Raw genomic sequence first — 18428 nt, forward strand, 5'->3', positions numbered from 1 at the left:
TGCAAGTTAAAGTATAAGTAAAGGCAAACCTTTTTTTTCATTTTGGACACAGTAGAGATGGATTAGAGCACCTATGAGCTTTTTTTTTTATTGCGGTCTGTGTCCCTCTCTCTATTTGTCTGGTTTACCATTATCAATGAAAATCCCGAATTTTGGGTTGTCCTCAGAACAGTAATAGAGGAGAAATCTTTCAATGGGTACACTAGTTCTGGTGAGCTGGGGGGCCCCAAGGAATTCCCATAATGTGAAGGGATTTCCTCACCACCTATTTTGGTTATCGGAGAGGAAGTGAAAATAAATCTCCACAATGGGACACAGATCGCAAAAAAAAAATCAAATCTGAGTGGGATTATAATCTTCCCTTACTCTATCCAAAATTAAAAAAATAAATGCCTATAGTTATACTTTAATGATTGCAGTCACACATAAATTTTAAAGAAAACACTCATGAAAAGTTCTAGAACTGTATGTATTTTTGGAACAAAGACTTTAATGGGATAGGGTTTGTTGAAAGGTCAACTAAAGGATATTAATTTTGTTAACTTGTTCTATCTCACAGGGAAGAAGAATTCTATCCTCATGCATAAGGTTCAGCATGACTTGAACTCAGGTGTCTTCAACAACCAGGAGAATGAAATAATACAAGAGATTGTCAAGTATGATCGGGAAATGGTGCAGCAAGCTGAGCTCCATCAACACCAACTAAGCGGTGGGATGTATGCGACATGCAATCCTCCCTCTCCTCAACCACAAGTCCCATCTGCTATAGCAACTTTGCAGCAAGCTGTGGCCATGAGCTTTTGTCCCCCAATGGCCAGCCCATTAGTGGGTTCCCCGCGTATTATGAGGCGACTCCAATATGCCCAAGGAGGGCCTGGAGCTTTTTCTATGTCCCCAGCTCTTTTCCAGCCATCCCTGCAGCTCTTGCAGCATCACCCACCCCCCCAGCAGGGCCCACGTCGGCCATCAACTGCTATGCCTAGTCCCCCTAACCAATCACCGCGAGTGTCTCAGAACTTTGCCTACCCAACCAGGCATCAGGCAGGCTCACAACTTTCTCTTACTCAATCTGGGGGTTCTGGCTCCCCACAGCGGCTGTCTGTTCACAAGAGCACTCATTCTTTGCACTCTGGCACACTTACGCGTGAGTCTCGTCCCCTTTCCGCCTCACAGCCCTCACTGCCTCAAGGGGCATCACAGCTCCGCAGTCCACCAGCTCCTCCTGCTACGACTGGCAGCTTAACCTCTCCGGTGGCCAAAGGAGGTTTGGGACCACAGGCTGGTCCAAGAGTACCTGCCCCTGCAAGACTTGCCCTCTCCCATCAGTTGTCCTCTTCTGGTACAGTTGGTGGTGTATCGGACTCTGCTGTGGGAACATCATTAGGAGGAAGGAAAGATTCTGTTGTTAGTGCCCCAGATACTGATCCCATCAGGGGACGGCTGTCTGCAAATTTGTGACTGGGTATACACATGCCCTCATCCAAATGGGTAGGTAATGGATGGTGCACAGTTGCTATTAAGAGAGAAAATATAATGTGCCCTCCTATCCATCCCTGTGCCACTTTATTAATACATCTACTTGTTTTACGAATAGTAGCCTTAACTATGTTTGGGAGTGGAGGTATTAATATGTGGAAGTTACAGAGACCTAGTAGTTGGATCAGTAAATGCCACTTCAGAAAGCACTCTGCCACATGACTCCTCCATTGTTTACAAGCGTAGGAAAATGTGGTTTTGTTTATTGCTAGAGGTCTACCTAGAGCTCTACATTAAAATTAAGTGCAAATCTTGTGTTGGTCTCTTGTCAGCAAGAAAGACTGCTGGTATTTACTACTGAGTTATTTAAATGATATGTAAACATATCAAAAACTCTTAGCTGGTAGATCTTGACTCTGAAATGTCAAATTGAAAAAGCTACAAGATTGTTACTTATGCCCAACATATTACGCCAATTTCCTTATGCAAACTGCGGGCAGTTTGTCCCAGCTACTGGTCCTTACCAGGACTTCAACGTGACAGTGTCACCTATGGCTGTCACGATAAGCACCTATATTTATATAACCATGCATACATCTAGTTTTAGTTTGTAATCATATTTTATTTAGGAGGCACATTTTTGTGTGATGTCACCACGTGTGCCCCTTTTCCTTTCAGTGAGCAAATAACCAACTGAATATAGCAATTAGGATTAGGCACTACAAGGCCCAGTAACAAAATACATACCAATAATTGTATTGACAGGAGAATTACTGTAGGTGGCTGTTGTGAAAATAAGTGTATCCTTACAGCAATAATGCAGCCACTTTCAAAAGTTGAATGCCAATGATTAACTGTTCAAAGGGTTAAACAGTACAATAAATATGGCTGCAACCATTGACACAAAAGTAAGCAAACTGCAAGAGCCATAAAAAAGGCACTGCTAGACAGTAATGTAATTGCAGCTGCTACAAATCACTCCTGGTTAAATGGTGGTGCCAAGTAGCCTTCCAGCTCTCCTGGGCACTCCAGTGGCCATAGATCTGCTTGATCTCTCGCACCAAAGGACCTCTGTGTGTTTTATTTATGAACCATGTATTTTTTTTTTCACTGCTGTTGTCCATTCCATGGATTGTATTTTAGAAAGCCATATTGTGTATATCACAGCTGTATATTAATATATATATATGCCTGTATAATCTGTACACTATACATCCTGTATAGCAGGAGTGGGGTTTTGAGTGTTTATCCAGGGTAGATGCAGATTCTTAAACGCCACAAGTCAGGAATTTTCACTTACAGCGATGGAGGAATGCTGAGGCAAAGCACATTTTGAGTTTATTTACCTCTGCTGCTTTATCTGTGGTGTAGCCTTAGCTAGGTAAATATATTCAATGGCTAGGGACTACATTGTTTCTATATGCAGCTGCACCACTGGTAAACTGTGCACTGGGAACAAGTCCATAGAGCACTGGAGTGTTTCTTTGATGAAATGCCTAGAAAGGGGCAGTCCCATCTAGACTAATTTCTCCCACAGGAATTAAGCTTTATAGGCAATAAGTACCCATCCTGTTGTCCTTGGGGTTGTGGCTTTAAATAGTGATGGAATACAGAAATTACCATTGTGGCAGTTTGTGTCAACATTGGAAAAAAGTGTACTACAACATTCCATTTTGTCTCTAAATTATGCATTATTTTCAAAAGCATGTAATTCTTGTGAAAAAAAAGCAGAGCAGAGTTATATGCTATGGTTTTTAAATGGGACTGTCCCTTCAATATAAAAATATGAGACAGTTTTTAATCAATCCCAATAAGGGGGGGGGGGTGTACCCCAGACCTAAGAAGACAAAGTTTCTATTCTTCAGAATAGATGTTGCCCCCTCTGCTCCGTCTGTGGCTGGCAGTGTCACTGATGAATGTATTTCGGAGACAAGGGGGGGACCGAAAGTGCAGGGTCTTGTGTCTCTGCAGAAGCTGCACTTTACTAAGCAAATGATTCCAGCTTCTTTGTGTGTGCAATAAACAGATACTTCTGAATTGTGTGTTGTTTTGACTGTTTAACCAGGTTATTATCTTTAGAGGGGCATGGATAAGATATCTTTAGAGCTTTTGTAGTATATAGATCTCACACCTCTGAGCAGCCATTCCACATTGCTATTGACGGCTGGCCAGATGAAGGTTACGCAGAGGACATGTCTGAGGAAAAATTAATTCTGCAGAAGGAGAGCCATAGATTACTAAACTGCACATGGGGAGTAAGAATGGCCACTCTACACTGTCTTATGACAATTGCATGAGATCTCAATTTATTACCACAAATGAGTTATTTAAAAGGAAAAAAAAGTTGAAACATTCACAATATCCTTTTTATATGGTGAAATTCAAAGCACTTTGCTTTATTTGCCACTTGTGCACAGTATAAAACTTAGATGTAAGCAGCTGGCACAGGTTTCCTCATGCCACTATCAATAGTGACCACAATACACCCTATGCAGGGAGCCACTTTTCAAAACTGGCAATATGCTGCATCTTACAAATACCCTGCAGTGCACAAATTCATTGGGTGACACATTGGTGCTGCTTAGGGAATTGTTTGGGCAGCAAGAATTGCCTATGCAGCCTGAAACTGGCATAAACAAGGTAAAAAAGAATAAAGGAAAGGCCAATAAAAGGAAACAAGATGGAGACGAGAACACAGGGTAAGCTATTGTTTAATTTCATATTAAATTTTGAGTAAAAAGATCAATATACAGTTGAAATGCATAACTGAACCCCCCCCCAACACAGTATTTATAAATCTGTTAAGCCACCTTTGTGATTTACAAACCCCTGGCACACTGCTCCAGCTTGAGGGTGACCCCATACAGTTAGGAAAAACTTAGGATAATAAGATAGCACTGATTATTTCATTCCTCTACTGTGCCCTCCTGTGAGCATTATGAAAGGCAGAGAAAGCCCTGATTGGCTAAGAATCATTCAGGTATTTTTACTATTCTGGAGTATATTTAAAATTCGGGAGTTTAGCTTTTAAAAAAAAAACACAAAAAACATTTTGTCAGGAATACTTTTTTAATTACCACAGACTGCTGTTCTGCTCAACATACACGTCACTGAAAATCCCAGCTTAAAGATGGAAGTATTTAAAAGAATGCTAGCTGTGCAATAATATTGAACTGACTTGTGTAATCCAAAACTCCTTAAAATGTGAGTGCAGTAAATTCATCCAATTTGTGCCTTTAAGCCTTTGGTGAATGGAAATATCAATTTCTGATTGTAAACAAAGCAGTAGGAGCACAGCAATATGCACTTTTTTTCCTTCATTATTTAGGCTTACTGCCTTGCATGGATTTAGGCTCGTTTCACACTGTGGTGCGAAGCAGGTAAAACCCTGCAAATCCACTGCAGTGGTTCCTGCATCGCCCGCAGTTCACACTGCCCTATGCGAACTGCTGCGGGTGTCAATACAAAGTTAATGATAACCCCACATCTGATCGCAGTGCGAACTGTCAATTCAGACAGGAATCGGATCGCATGTGTGTCCATGCGATCTGGTGCAGACAAAAAAAAAAAAGAAAAAGGGGGGTCCTGCACGGGTTTGGTCCAAATGCGATGTGAATTCAGCCAGTTTGTACGGCTGAAATTTGCATCGCACAGACATCGCATGTGATCTGCACAGCAATGCGCTGCGAATCACATGCGATGTCTGGCGTTGCTGCAGTGTGAACCGGCCCTGAGGCCTCATTTACTTGGTCATAACACAGCTAGCTGTAAACATTTACCTGATCATTAGGGCAAGTAACAAAATGACCAGTAAATAGATTTGTTTTTAATGCGTAAAAGTTGTCATGTTCTTGCATGTCGTGTATGTGCACGTTTACACACCCGTGTGAAGGTCTCCATTGAAAACAATGGAGCTGTGTTTAGATCCATAAATAAACATTGGTTGTACCTGCATTTTTATAGGGCTGTGTAAATGAAGCCTAAACTATCATGTTATTGTTAAAAAAAAAAAAAATCTAAATTACTTGTATATATAAAAAAAAAAAAAAAAAAGTTTTATTAATACACTGGCACCTCTACAAAAATACAAGAGGTTCCTTCATAAAGGTGACTCTATTGAATACCTATGCAGCTTCCACAGGAAGGATAGACATTAATTCATTGCTATGAAATAACAAGTAACATCCAATCAGAACTGGTGGAGAATGAACAGTGCAATATACTGCAAGACCTGTGTATCCAGCAGTGAGGTTAACTGAAGAAATACGTAGAATCCTTTACATTCTGCAGGTTAAATTTACCTACAATGGGAGAAAAGGGGATAATGAATATAGAACAATACCATTTCAGAAAACACAGGACACAAGGAAGAAAGTGCTGCTTATCCCTTCTTACCTGTCACTGGTAACATGCTGAAATGAACCTTCATCTTCAGACTGTCTGGGGACATGCGCTGTGAACTGAACGGCACAACATAGTCAGAAAGCTGTTGCTAGGGTAACCATGTAAATGCAGTTTGAATGCTGATCCTATTCTTTTTTTTTTTTTTTTTTTTTTATTGTAATGTGAGGGGGGAAAATATCATGTTTAACCACTTCAGCCCTGGAAGATTTGCCCCCTTAATAACCAGGCCATTTTTTGCGATTCGCCACTGCGTCGTTTTAACTGACAATTGCACAGGAATGCAACTTTGTACAAAAACAAAATCGATGTCTTTTTTTCCCCACAAATAGAGCTTTCTTTTGGTGGCAATCACCTCTGCGTTTTTTTTTTTTTTTGCGCTATAAACAAAAAAAGAGCAACAATTTTGAAAAAAAAATTGAAAAATTTGAAAAAAAAAAAAAAAAAACACAATATTTTTTACATTTTGCTATAATAAATATCCCCCAATTTTAAAAAAAAAACAAAATTTCTTCCTCAGTTTAGGCCAATATGTATACTTCTACATATTTTTAGTAAAAATAAAAAATAATCGCAATAAGGGTATATTGATTGGTTTGCGCAAAAGTTATAGCGTCTACAAAATAGGGGCTATATTTATGGCATTTTTAGTATTCATTTTTTCTTTTTACTAGTAATGGTGGAGATCTGCGATTTTTATTAGGACTGTGACATTGTGGGGGACAGATCGGACACTTTTCGGAGCACTGACATTTATACAACGATCAGTGCTATAAAAAATGCACCGATTACTGTATAAATGACACTGGCAGAGAAGGGTTAACTGCGTCCTAGGGAGTAATTCTAACTGGGGGGATGGGACTGCCTGGGTGAGGAGACCGATCGATCGTTGTTCATACTTAGTATGAACAACAGATCAGTCTCCTCTCCCCTGACAGCACAGAGATCTGTCTGTTTACATTGACAGATCTCCGTTCTGTCTCTGTGTGGAGCGATTGCGGGTGCCCAACGGTCATCGCGACCGCAGGGCACGCGCATTTGCGGAGCGTGCCCCCTAGTGGTCTGAAAGCGAGCCGACATATAGCCAAGACGGTTCACCCAGGGGAGCCACCCTGCCGCAGTATAACTGAGGCGGCTGGGCGGGAAGTATTTAAAAGTGACCCTGTCGCCAGACGCAACATTTCCTCTCCAAATACGGAAAGGTTTCTTCACAGTAAGAGCTGTGAAAATGTGGAATAGACTCCCGCCAGAGGTGGTTCTGGCCAGCTCAGTAGATTACTTTAACCACTTGCCGACCGCCTCACGACGATATACGTCGGCAGAATGGCACGGGCAGGCAGAATCACATACCTGTATGTGATCTGCCTCCCGCGGGCGGGGGGTCCGATCAGACCCCCCCCCCCGGTGCCCGAGGCGGTCAGCTTTTTTCCAGCGGCGATCGGAGGTGAGGGGGAGGCCATCCAATCGTGGCCCCCCCCCTCACGATCGCCGCCGGCCAATGAAATCATTCCTATGCTGCTGTATGGTAAACAGCAGCAAAGGAAATTATGTCATCTCTCCTCGGCTCGGCAGTTTCCGTTCCGGGCCGAGGAGAGAAGACTGTAATGTGATTGAAAACACACACACACAGTAGAACATGCCAGGCACACAAAACACCCCCCCCCCCCCCCCGTCACACTGACACCAAGCAGTTTTTTTTTTTTTTTTTCTGATTACTGCATGGTGTCAGTTTGTGACAGTTAGTGTGTTAGGGTTAGCCCCCTTTAGGTCTAGGGTACCCCACTAACCCCACCTAATAAAGTTTTAACCCCTTGACCACCCCCTGTCACCAGTGTCGCTAAGCGATAATTTTTCTGATCGCTGTATTAGTGTCGCTGGTGACGCTAGTTAGGGAGGTAAATATTTAGGTTCACCGTCAGCGTTTTATAGCGTCGGGGACCCCCATATACTACCTAATAAATGTTTTAACCCCTTGATTGCCCCCTAGTTAACCCTTTCACCACTGATCACGGTATAACTGTTACGGGTGACGCTGGTTAATTTGTTTATTATAGTGTCAGGGCACCCGCCGTTTATTACCGAATAAAAGTTTAGCCCCCTGATCGCCCGGCGGTGATATGCGTCGCCCCAGGCAGCGTCAGATTAGCGCCAGTACCGCTAACACCCATGCACGCAGCATACGCCTCCCTTAGTGGTATAGTATCTGAACGGATCAAACTGTGATCCGATCAGATCTATACTAGCGTCCCCAGCAGTTTAGGGTTCCCAAAAACGCAGTGTTAGCGGGATCAGCCCAGATACCTGCTAGCACCTGCGTTTTGCCCCTCCGCGCCGCCCACCCAAGTGCAGTATCGATCGATCACTGACACTTACAAAACAAACGCATAACTGCAGCGTTCGCAGAGTCAGGCCTGATCCCTGCGATCGCTAACAGTTTTTTTGGTAGCGTTTTGGTGAACTGGCAAGCACCAGCGGCCTAGTATACCCCGGTCATAGTCAAACCAGCACTGCAGTAACACTTGGTGACGTGGCGAGTCCCATAAGTGCAGTTCAAGCTGGCGAGGTGGCAAGCACAAGTAGTGTCCCGCTGCCACCAAGAAGAAGACAAACAGGCCCGTCGTGCCCATAATGCCCTTCCTGCAGCATTCGCCAATCCTAATTGGGAACCCACCACTTCTGCAGCGCCCGTAATTCCCCCATTCACATCCCCAACCAAATGCAGTCGGCTGCATGAGAGGCATTTTCTATATGTCCTCCCGAGTACCCCTACCCAACGAACCCCCCCAAAAAAGATGTCGTGTCTGCAGCAAGCGCGGATATAGGCGTGACACCCGCTATTATTGTCCCTCCTGTCCTGACAATCCTGGTCTTTGCATTGGTGAATGTTTTGAACGCTACCATTCACTAGTTGAGTATTAGCGTAGGGTACGGCATTGCACAGACTAGGCACACTTTCACAGGGTCTCCCAAGATGCCATCGCATTTTGAGAGACCCGAACCTGGAACCGGTTACAGTTATAAAAGTTAGTTACAAAAAAAAGTGTAAAAAAAAAAAAAAAAAAAATAATATATAAAATTTTAAAAAATAGTTGTCGTTTTATTGTTCTCTCTCTCTATTCTCTCTCTATTGTTCTGCTCTTTTTTACTGTATTCTCTTCTGCAATGTTTTATTGTTATTATGTTTTATCATGTTTGCTTTTCAGGTATGCAATTTTTTATACTTTATAGTTTACTGTGTTTTATTGTTAACCATTTTTTTGTCTTCAGTTACGCCATTCACGACTTTGAGTGGTTATACCAGAATGATGCCTGCAGGTGTAGGTATCATCTTGGTATCATTCTTTTCAGCCAGCGGTCGGCTTTCATGTAAAAGCAATCCTAGCAGCTAATTAGCCTCTAGACTGCTTTTACAAGCAGTGGGAGGGAATGCCCCCCCCACCATCTTCCCTGTTTTTCTCTGGCTCTCCTGTCTCAACAGGGAACCTGAGAATGCAGCTGGTGATTCAGCCAGCTGACCATAGAGCTGATCAGAGACCAGAGTGGCTCCAAACATCTCTATGGCCTAAGAAACCGGAAGCTACGAGCATTTCATGACTTAGATTTCGCCGGATGTAAACAGCGCCATTGAGAAAGCATTGTATCACACCGATCTTGGTGTCGTCAGATGCTTTGGGGGCAGAGGAGAGATCTAGGGTCTAATAGACCCCAATTTTTTCAAAAAAGAGTACCTGTCACTACCTATTGAAGAAATAGAGCAAGAGACTCCTGCGCTGCTAGCGGACTCCTAAGCTACCAGGGGGACACTGCTGCAACACCTAAGAGACTGCTCCACACAGACAAAAATGCATAAAGACTAGAGGGGGGTTGGTAGTTGCGCTGTGATGGGAAAGGGGATGGGAACAAAAGGGGGGGAACTACACTAAAGTGGATCTGGCAACCATGCCAAGTGACCTGAAAGCAAGATAAATATATAAAACGGACACAGCACACTGGTGAGTGTGTATAATAAATGACTGGAAAAGTGACTAGTGCATATAGTGAACAAATAGATAGGCTGCACTAAATAGTGTGAGTATAAAGACAAAGTAGTAATGAATCACATAAAAGTGAGCAATGCACATGATAAGAAAGGCAATCACACTGGTGACCTATAATGCATATCTCACTAGATACACAAAAAAGCTAGTGAGTAAGAAATAGCGAATGGTCTTAAACATGAATCAGAAACGCTTGACCAATAAAATACAGAGTGCAACCTAAGAGTATATCAAATCAATGAGTAATGATTGAATAATAATAGCAAAAGAGGATATAATTCCAAAACATCAAAAAACCGTGGATCTCAAAATATATAAAAAAAAAAAAAAAAAAAAAAAAAAAGAAAATTGTGTTAGTGGTGTTGAATATAAACGACAGTCCCACCACCAGGTGTAATAATGCTGGATCACAGTCCAAACAAATTGACAGGTGAAGAAGGGGGGTGGTCTTTGATGGGGGCACCTCAGTGAACACAGGCCCCTTACCTTACAGCTGTAAGGTATACAGCATAAATGTTAGACACTCAGTGGAATATGGAATCCAGAATGGTTGCAGCTGACGGTATGGCTCGTAAATTCAGTGGTGTCACATGCGGAAAGAACATATAGACAGCATGTAGTGTGATACCGTATGGCACTGGGGGGATGGACGAGCTGAAGGAGGAGGGGGGGTTGCACTCACTTTGTGGCAGATGAGCGCAAGCCTCAATCCACGAGTGCCGAACTCGTATAGTCCACACTACTGGCCGTAGAACCCTCTACCGTCTCTCATCTCCTGTGGCTCTCCACCCATCATCCGTCATAGAAATAATATAGTAGCAAGACAAGAAGACCGCATATAGCGTAATCCCGTACAATAAATACACTTTATTTATGTTAAAAACAGTGGTACACTTACAAAAGCAAACAGCTGGGGGGTAAAACTCCGCGAGCGCCGTGCTCGTAGCATCAGCTGTTGTGTGGCAGCGTCCCGTGCTCCTAACGCGTGTCGTCACGTCACGTGATCCTCTGAAGAAGTCACGTGACGTGACGACACGCGTTAGGAGCACGGGACGCTGCCACACAACAGCTGATGCTACGAGCACGGCGCTCGCGGAGTTTTACCCCCCAGCTGTTTGCTTTTGTAAGTGTACCACTGTTTTTAACATAAATAAAGTGTATTTATTGTACGGGATTACGCTATATGCGGTCTTCTTGTCTTGCTACTATATTATTTCTATGACGGATGATGGGTGGAGAGCCACAGGAGATGAGAGACGGTAGAGGGTTCTACGGCCAGTAGTGTGGACTATACGAGTTCGGCACTCGTGGATTGAGGCTTGCGCTCATCTGCCACAAAGTGAGTGCAACCCCCCCTCCTCCTTCAGCTCGTCCATCCCCCCAGTGCCATACGGTATCACACTACATGCTGTCTATATGTTCTTTCCGCATGTGACACCACTGAATTTACGAGCCATACCGTCAGCTGCAACCATTCTGGATTCCATATTCCACTGAGTGTCTAACATTTATGCTGTATACCTTACAGCTGTAAGGTAAGGGGCCTGTGTTCACTGAGGTGCCCCCATCAAAGACCACCCCCCTTCTTCACCTGTCAATTTGTTTGGACTGTGATCCAGCATTATTACACCTGGTGGTGGGACTGTCGTTTATATTCAACACCACTAACACAATTTTTTTTTTTTTTTTTTTTTTATATATTTTGAGATCCACGGTTTTTTGATGTTTTGGAATTATATCCTCTTTTGCTATTATTATTCAATCATTACTCATTGATTTGATATACTCTTAGGTTGCACTCTGTATTTTATTGGTCAAGCGTTTCTGATTCATGTTTAAGACCATTCGCTATTTCTTACTCACTAGCTTTTTTGTGTATCTAGTGAGATATGCATTATAGGTCACCAGTGTGATTGCCTTTCTTATCATGTGCATTGCTCACTTTTATGTGATTCATTACTACTTTGTCTTTATACTCACACTATTTAGTGCAGCCTATCTATTTGTTCACTATATGCACTAGTCACTTTTCCAGTCATTTATTATACACACTCACCAGTGTGCTGTGTCCGTTTTATATATTTATCTTGCTTTCAGGTCACTTGGCATGGTTGCCAGATCCACTTTAGTGTAGTTCCCCCCCTTTTGTTCCCATCCCCTTTCCCATCACAGCGCAACTACCAACCCCCCTCTAGTCTCTGTCACTACCTATTGCTATCATAGGGGATATTTACATTCCCTGAGATAACAATAAAAATGATTAAAAAAAAAAATGAAAGGAACAGTTTAAAAATAAGATAAAAAGCAAAAAAAAATAAAGCAAAAAAAAAAAAGCACCCCTGTCGCCCCCTGCTCTCGCGCTAAGGCGAACGCAAGCGTCGGTCTGGCGTCAAATGTAAACAGCAATTGCACCATGCATGTGAGGTATCACCGCGAAGGTCAGATCGAGGGCAGTAATTTTAGCAGTAGACCTCTGTAAATCTAAAGTGGTAACCTGTAAAGGCTTTTAAAAATGTATTTATTTTGTTGCCACTGCACGTTTGTGCGCAATTGTAAAGTATGTCATGTTTGGTATCCATGTACTCGGCCTAAGATCATCTTTTTTATTTCATCAAACATTTGGGCAATATAGTGTGTTTTAGTGCATTAAAATTTTAAAAAGTGTGTTTTTTCCCCAAAAAATGCGTTTGAAAAATCGCTGCGCAAATACTGTGTGAAAAAAAAAATGAAACACCCACCATTTTAATCTGTAGGGCATTTGCTTTAAAAAAATATATAATGTTTGGGGGTTCAAAGTAATTTTCTTGCAAAAAAAAAATTTTTTTTTCATGTAAACAAAAAGTGTCAGAAAGGGCTTTGTTTTCAAGTGGTTAGAAGAGTGGGTGATGTGTGACATAAGCTTCTAAATGTTGTGCATAAAATGCCAGGACAGTTCAAAACCCCCCCAAATGACCCCATTTTGGAAAGTAGACACCCCAAGCTATTTGCTGAGAGGCATGTCGAGTCCATGGAATATTTTATATTGTGACACAAGTTGCGGGAAAGAGACAAATTTTTTATTTTTTTTTGCACAAAGTTGTCACTAAATGATATATTGCTCAAACATGCCATGGGAATATGTGAAATCCCAACCCAAAAATACATTCTGTTGCTTCTCCTGAGTACGGGGATACCACATGTGTGAGACTTTTTGGGAGCCTAGCCGCGTACGGGACCCCGAAAACCAAGCACTGCCTTCAGGCTTTCTAAGGGCGTAAATTTTTCATTTCACTCTTCACTGCCTATCACAGTTTCGGAGGCCATGGAATGCCCAGGTGGCACAAACCCCCCCCCCCCCCCCAAATGACCGCATTTTGGAAAGTAGACACCCCAAGCTATTTGCTGAGAGGTATAGTGAGTATTTTGCAAACCTTACTTTTTGTCACAAAGTTTTGAAAATTGAAAAAAGAAAAAAAATGTTTTTTCTTGTCTTTCTTCATTTTCAAAAACAAATACAAAAACAAGAGCTGCAAATACTCACCATGCCTCTCAGCAAATAGCTTGGGGGTGTCTACTTTCCAAAATGGGGTCATTTGGGGGGGGGGGGGGGGGGGTTGTGCCACCTGGGCATTCCATGGCCTCCAAAACTGTGATAAGCAGTGAAGAGTGGAATCAAAAATTTACGCCCTTAGAAATCCTGAAGGCGGTGATTGGTTTTCGGGGCCTCGTACGCGGCTAGGCGCCCAAAAAGTCCCACACATGTAGTATCCCCATACTCAGGAGAAGCAGCTAAATGTATTTTGGGGGGCAATTCCACATTTGCCCATGGCCTGTGTGAGCAGTATATCATTTAGTGACAACTTTGTGCAAAAAAAAAAAAAAAAATTGTCACTTTCCCGCAACTTGTGTCAAAATATAAAATATTGCATGGACTCAACATGCCTCTCAGCAAATAGCTTGGGGTGTCTACTTTCCAAAATGGGGTCATTTGGGCATTTTATGGCCTTCAAAACTATGATAGGTAGTGAGGAGTGAAATCAAAAATTTACACCCTTAGAAATCCTGAAGGCGGTGATTGGTTTTCGGGGCCCCGTACGCGGCTAGGCTCCCAAAAAGTCCCACACATGTGGTATCCCCATACTCAGGAGAAGCAGCTGAATGTATTTTGGGGTGCAATTCCACATATGCCCATGGCCTGTGTGAGCAATATATCATTTAGTGACAACTTTTTGTAATTTTTTTTTTTTTTTTGTCATTATTCAAATCACTTGGGACAAAAAAATTAATATTCAATAGGCTCAACATGCCTCTCAGCAATTTCCTTGGGGTGTCTACTTTCCAAAATGGGGTCTTTTGGGGGGGTTTTGTACTGCCCTGTCATTTTAGCACCTCAAGAAATGACATAGGCAGTCAAACTAAAAGCTGTGTAAATTCCAGAAAATGTACCCTAGTTTGTAGACGCTATAACTTTTGCGCAAACCAATAAATATACGCTTATTGACTTTTTTAAGTTTTGTAAATCCTTCCGGGGCTGAAGTGGTTAAGAAAGGCCTGGATACTTTCCTAAATGTACGTAATATAACCGGGTACTAACATTTATAGGTAAAGTTGATCCAGGGAAAATCCGGTTGCCTCTTGGGGGATCAGGAAGGAATTTTTGCCCCTGCTGTAGCAAATTGGAGCATGCTCTGCTGGGGTTTTTTGCCTTCCTCTGGATCAACTGAGGGTATAAAATTGGGTATATTGGATTGTACGATATTTTTTATTTTATTCATTTATTATTTTTAAGGTTGAACTGGATGGACTTGTGTCTTTTTTCAACCTGACTAACTATGTAACTATGTAGTAGTAATTTATGTATGCAGTGACATTTTTGTCATTCTGTTCTTCAAAACAATAGCTTATCACCGTTTTTGAAGGATCTGACATTTTCTGAGCGTTGGGTCCCCTTACTATGCTGTCTTGCAGTTACAGCTCGCCTTCTTCCGACAGTACTATCTGTGCACATACAACTGAACTGATAAACAAAAAACACATTACTTCCTATTCAGCTGGAGCGGTCATGGCTATGTACAGTGAGGGAAAAACCGTATTTATTTGATCCCCTGCTGATTTTGTATATTTGCCCACTGACAAAATAAACCCACCATTAAAATTATAGACTGATCATTTAATAGTGAGAGACAGAATAACAACAAAAATATCCAGAAAAACGCATTTCAAAAAAGTTATAAATTGATTTGCATTTTAATAAGTATTTGATTTCCTATCAGTCAGCAAGATTTCTGGCTCCCAGGTGTCTTCTATACCGGTAACAAGCTGAGATTAGGAGCACTCCCCTGCTCAAGAAAGCACACATACACCCAACTGAAGTTTGCTAATGAACATCTTAATGATTCAGAGAAGCAATGGGTGAAAGTATTGTGGTCATCAACTCAATGCGTTTGGAGGACTAGGAGTGCTGCCTATGACCCAAAGAATACCACCCCCACCATCAAACATGGAGGTGGAATCATTATGCTTTGGGGGCGTTTTTCTGCTAAGGGGACAGGACAACGTCATTGCATCAAAGGGACGATGGAGGGGGCCATGTACCGTCAAATCTTGGGTGAGAACCTCCTTCCTTCAGCCAGGGCATTGAAAAAGGGTCTTCCAGCATGACAATGACCCAAAACACATGTCCAAGGGAACAAAGGGGTGGCTCAAGAAGAAGCACATTAAGGTCTTGGAGTGGCCTAGCCAGTCTCCAGACCTTAATCCCATTGAAAATATTTGGAGGGAGCTGAAGGTTTGATTCAACAAATAGCCTCAAAACTTTAATGACTTGGAGAGGATCTGTAAAGAGAAGAGGGACAAAATCCCTCCTGAGATATGTGCAAACCTGGTAGCCAACTACAAGAAACACCAAATTTTGTTGCGCTGGGAGCATATAATATCTTAAATTAAAATTAGTATTAAACAGCAGCTATCACAATATGCATGGACAAAACACAAACAAAATATATAGATAATGGTGACGTGCTTAAAAAAAGTCCAATATGACTGGCACGGACTCAACTGGCAAAAACATATAAATGTAATCCACTTTTAAAAAGTCCAAAATAAGCCAAGGGGATGTGTCTTGAGGTATCAAATAAGTGAAGAGACCGCCACCATCCCCAAAACACACTACCTCTTACCCATAGGTTGATGTTAACAAGGACAATCTCCTTCCCAGTTAAGAGAAAAAAAAGATTCCTCATAATGCAGACATCCAAATGTTTGATAAAAAGCTAAAAAGTTTTGCACTTACATTTCAGCAGGTTAATATAGGCATTGTAGGAATCGTCCAGCGTTTCCAACCCACAAAATGGCCACCGCGTCCCAGCATGCAAGTCGCGTCACATGTCTCCAACTCCTCCACAAGAAACGTCTGACCTCTGTGATTGCCAACAAGGGTTTTGCCAAGTACTAAGTCATGCTTTGCGAAGGGGTCAAATACTTATTTCACTCATTAAAACGCAAAACAATTTATAACTTTTTTTAAATGCATTTTTCTGGATATTTTTGTTATTCTGTCTCTCACTGTTAAAGTAAACATACCAATAAAGTTACAGACTGATCATTTCTTTGTCAGTGGGCAAACGTACAAAATCAGCAGGGGATCAAATGTTTTTTTCCCTCACTGTAAAGCCTAAATAATGCCAGCCTTTAAGCTGGGCATACACTGATAATTTTTTTCGATCAGCACGGAATCCACCATCCACACAAACAATGGGGAGGGGGGAGAGAAAGAGTCTCCCCATGGAGCTTTTGTACCCTAGCGGGGACTCTTCTGATGTCAGAATGTACTGATCAAACAAAATTCCAACAAGCCTATTTGTGCCAGAGATTGATTAAAATTCAGCCGGTCCCTGCTGAACTGGCCAAGTTTTGTGGCTGGGGGAGAGGGATAGCAGCAGCTCGACACTCCAAAAAGTTCCTGATTGTTACAATAATTAGATCATTTATAGTAAGAAAGAGGGAAATAGTTTTAAAGGGCAGAACAAAAAACATGCGAGTACACATCTTTCACTACTACTGCAAGTGTTATAGAAAATGTGGTCTGTTGACTTAAAGCGGTAGTAAACCGCTGGGTGTGTTTTTTTTTTTTTGAAACTCGAAAAGCAATGTCGTAATGTGCTAGAATGCATAGCATACTTGCACATTATGTGAAACTTTACCTGAAAACGAAGCCTTCCAGCAGCGTGAGTGGCTGGCCACGATGATGTCACTCTTGTGCATAGGAGCCACCATTTACGGCACAAGACTCTGAAGGAATGGCACGGGTGGCCGTTCCTTCAGAGAGCATGCGCCGGTGGCGTCACCAGCTGCATGTACACTAAATATCTCCTAAACGGCACACGTTTAGGAGATATTTACAGTACCTATAGGTAAGCCTTATTATAGGCTTACCTATAGGTAAAATTCATGCATGGGAGTTTACTACCACTTTAACATCCAATCACTGAAGTAAGAGAACACAATAAGTAAACAACAGTTAATCTAACCATTTTTTAAATAGATTTTTTTTTCCACTGCCCCACCAACCAATCTACTCTCAGAAAGAAAGGATTAGCCTTCTAAAGAGAACATAAACAAATATATATTTTTGTACTTACCATAAAATCCTTTCCTCTGAGACTACACAGCTTGAGAATAAAAAGCAACCTGGTTTCACTTAGGCTGCATTCACACCTGGGCGTCGTGTTTTTGAGTTTTTTTTTCAGGCATTTGTATGGGCGTTTTTGTACAGCATTTTTAAAGCGCTATTTCTTTTATTAGCCGATAGAGAAAAATATCAGTTTCATCATTTGTTGCTGTGCTTTACATTCACTTTTATTTATTAGTTTTTAAAACTTTTTTTATTTATGCATTTTATTTATTATTATTTATTTTTATTTACTGCATTTGAGCAGAAAAGCGCTCAAAAGTGCGACAAAACATGATAAAATGTGCAAATTAAGCGTTTCTATGCATTACTAGGGAACAAAAAAAAAATGCTTTAAAAACACACCAATCTGCCCTAATCGAGCTACAAAAAAAAGCTGCAGAACTTTTTTGGGCATCAGGTCAACTTGTAATGAACCATCTTCATAGAGAATTTAATTTTTTTCTCCTCCAGCATTTTGGAGCTTTGAGCTTCCAGGTGTGAATGGGGCCTCCTGCAGTCCAACCCTGGGAGGCTTATCATTGAACTATAGAGATATCTAGATGTATAAAGTGAAACAATAGCTACCAAAGTTTATGCACTCTCTGGAAGAAGAATAGAGCTCTTACAAAGTTTTTTAGCTACACGTGTAAAAGTGATCAGCTTGATGTAAAGCTTCTTAGTGCATGCTAATGTATTAATAACAATGCTATCGTTGATAAACATATGTGCATGGGGCAGCCATATTTACTTGTAACATAATCACGCTCTGCTTCCTGCTTTACAGTGCTACAATGGTTCAACGTGTAGTGCTGCCCTCCTGATCAATACCCTCCCAATGTGGCTTATCTCTAAATTAAATAAGC

General features: G+C 41.7%; 2 protein-coding genes across 4 annotated transcripts in view; one reads left to right on the top strand and one right to left on the bottom strand.

Moving 5' to 3' along the window:
- HCN2 (hyperpolarization activated cyclic nucleotide gated potassium and sodium channel 2) overlaps positions 1–3513 on the top strand; it is a 158226-nt gene extending 154713 nt beyond the window's left edge. The window contains exon 8 of the mRNA XM_073594040.1: positions 560–3513. Within this exon, the coding sequence (XP_073450141.1) occupies positions 560–1458 (899 nt within the window). The 3' untranslated portion in view covers positions 1459–3513. The remainder of the gene's footprint in view (positions 1–559) is intronic.
- Positions 3514–4169: 656 nt separating this feature from the next.
- Positions 4170–18428, bottom strand: part of POLRMT (RNA polymerase mitochondrial) — a 287623-nt gene continuing 273364 nt past the window's right edge. For all 3 annotated transcript variants that reach the window (XM_073594039.1, XM_073594038.1, XM_073594037.1), the window contains 2 exons: positions 5872–5936; positions 4170–5777 (listed from right to left, as the gene is read on the bottom strand). In XM_073594039.1, coding sequence (XP_073450140.1) covers positions 5728–5777; positions 5872–5936 — 115 coding nt within the window. In that variant the 3' untranslated portion in view covers positions 4170–5727. The remainder of the gene's footprint in view (positions 5778–5871; positions 5937–18428) is intronic.

The sequence above is a fragment of the Aquarana catesbeiana genome, linkage group LG01, assembly GCF_042186555.1.
Source record: "Aquarana catesbeiana isolate 2022-GZ linkage group LG01, ASM4218655v1, whole genome shotgun sequence".
NCBI lineage: Eukaryota > Metazoa > Chordata > Amphibia > Anura > Ranidae > Aquarana > Aquarana catesbeiana.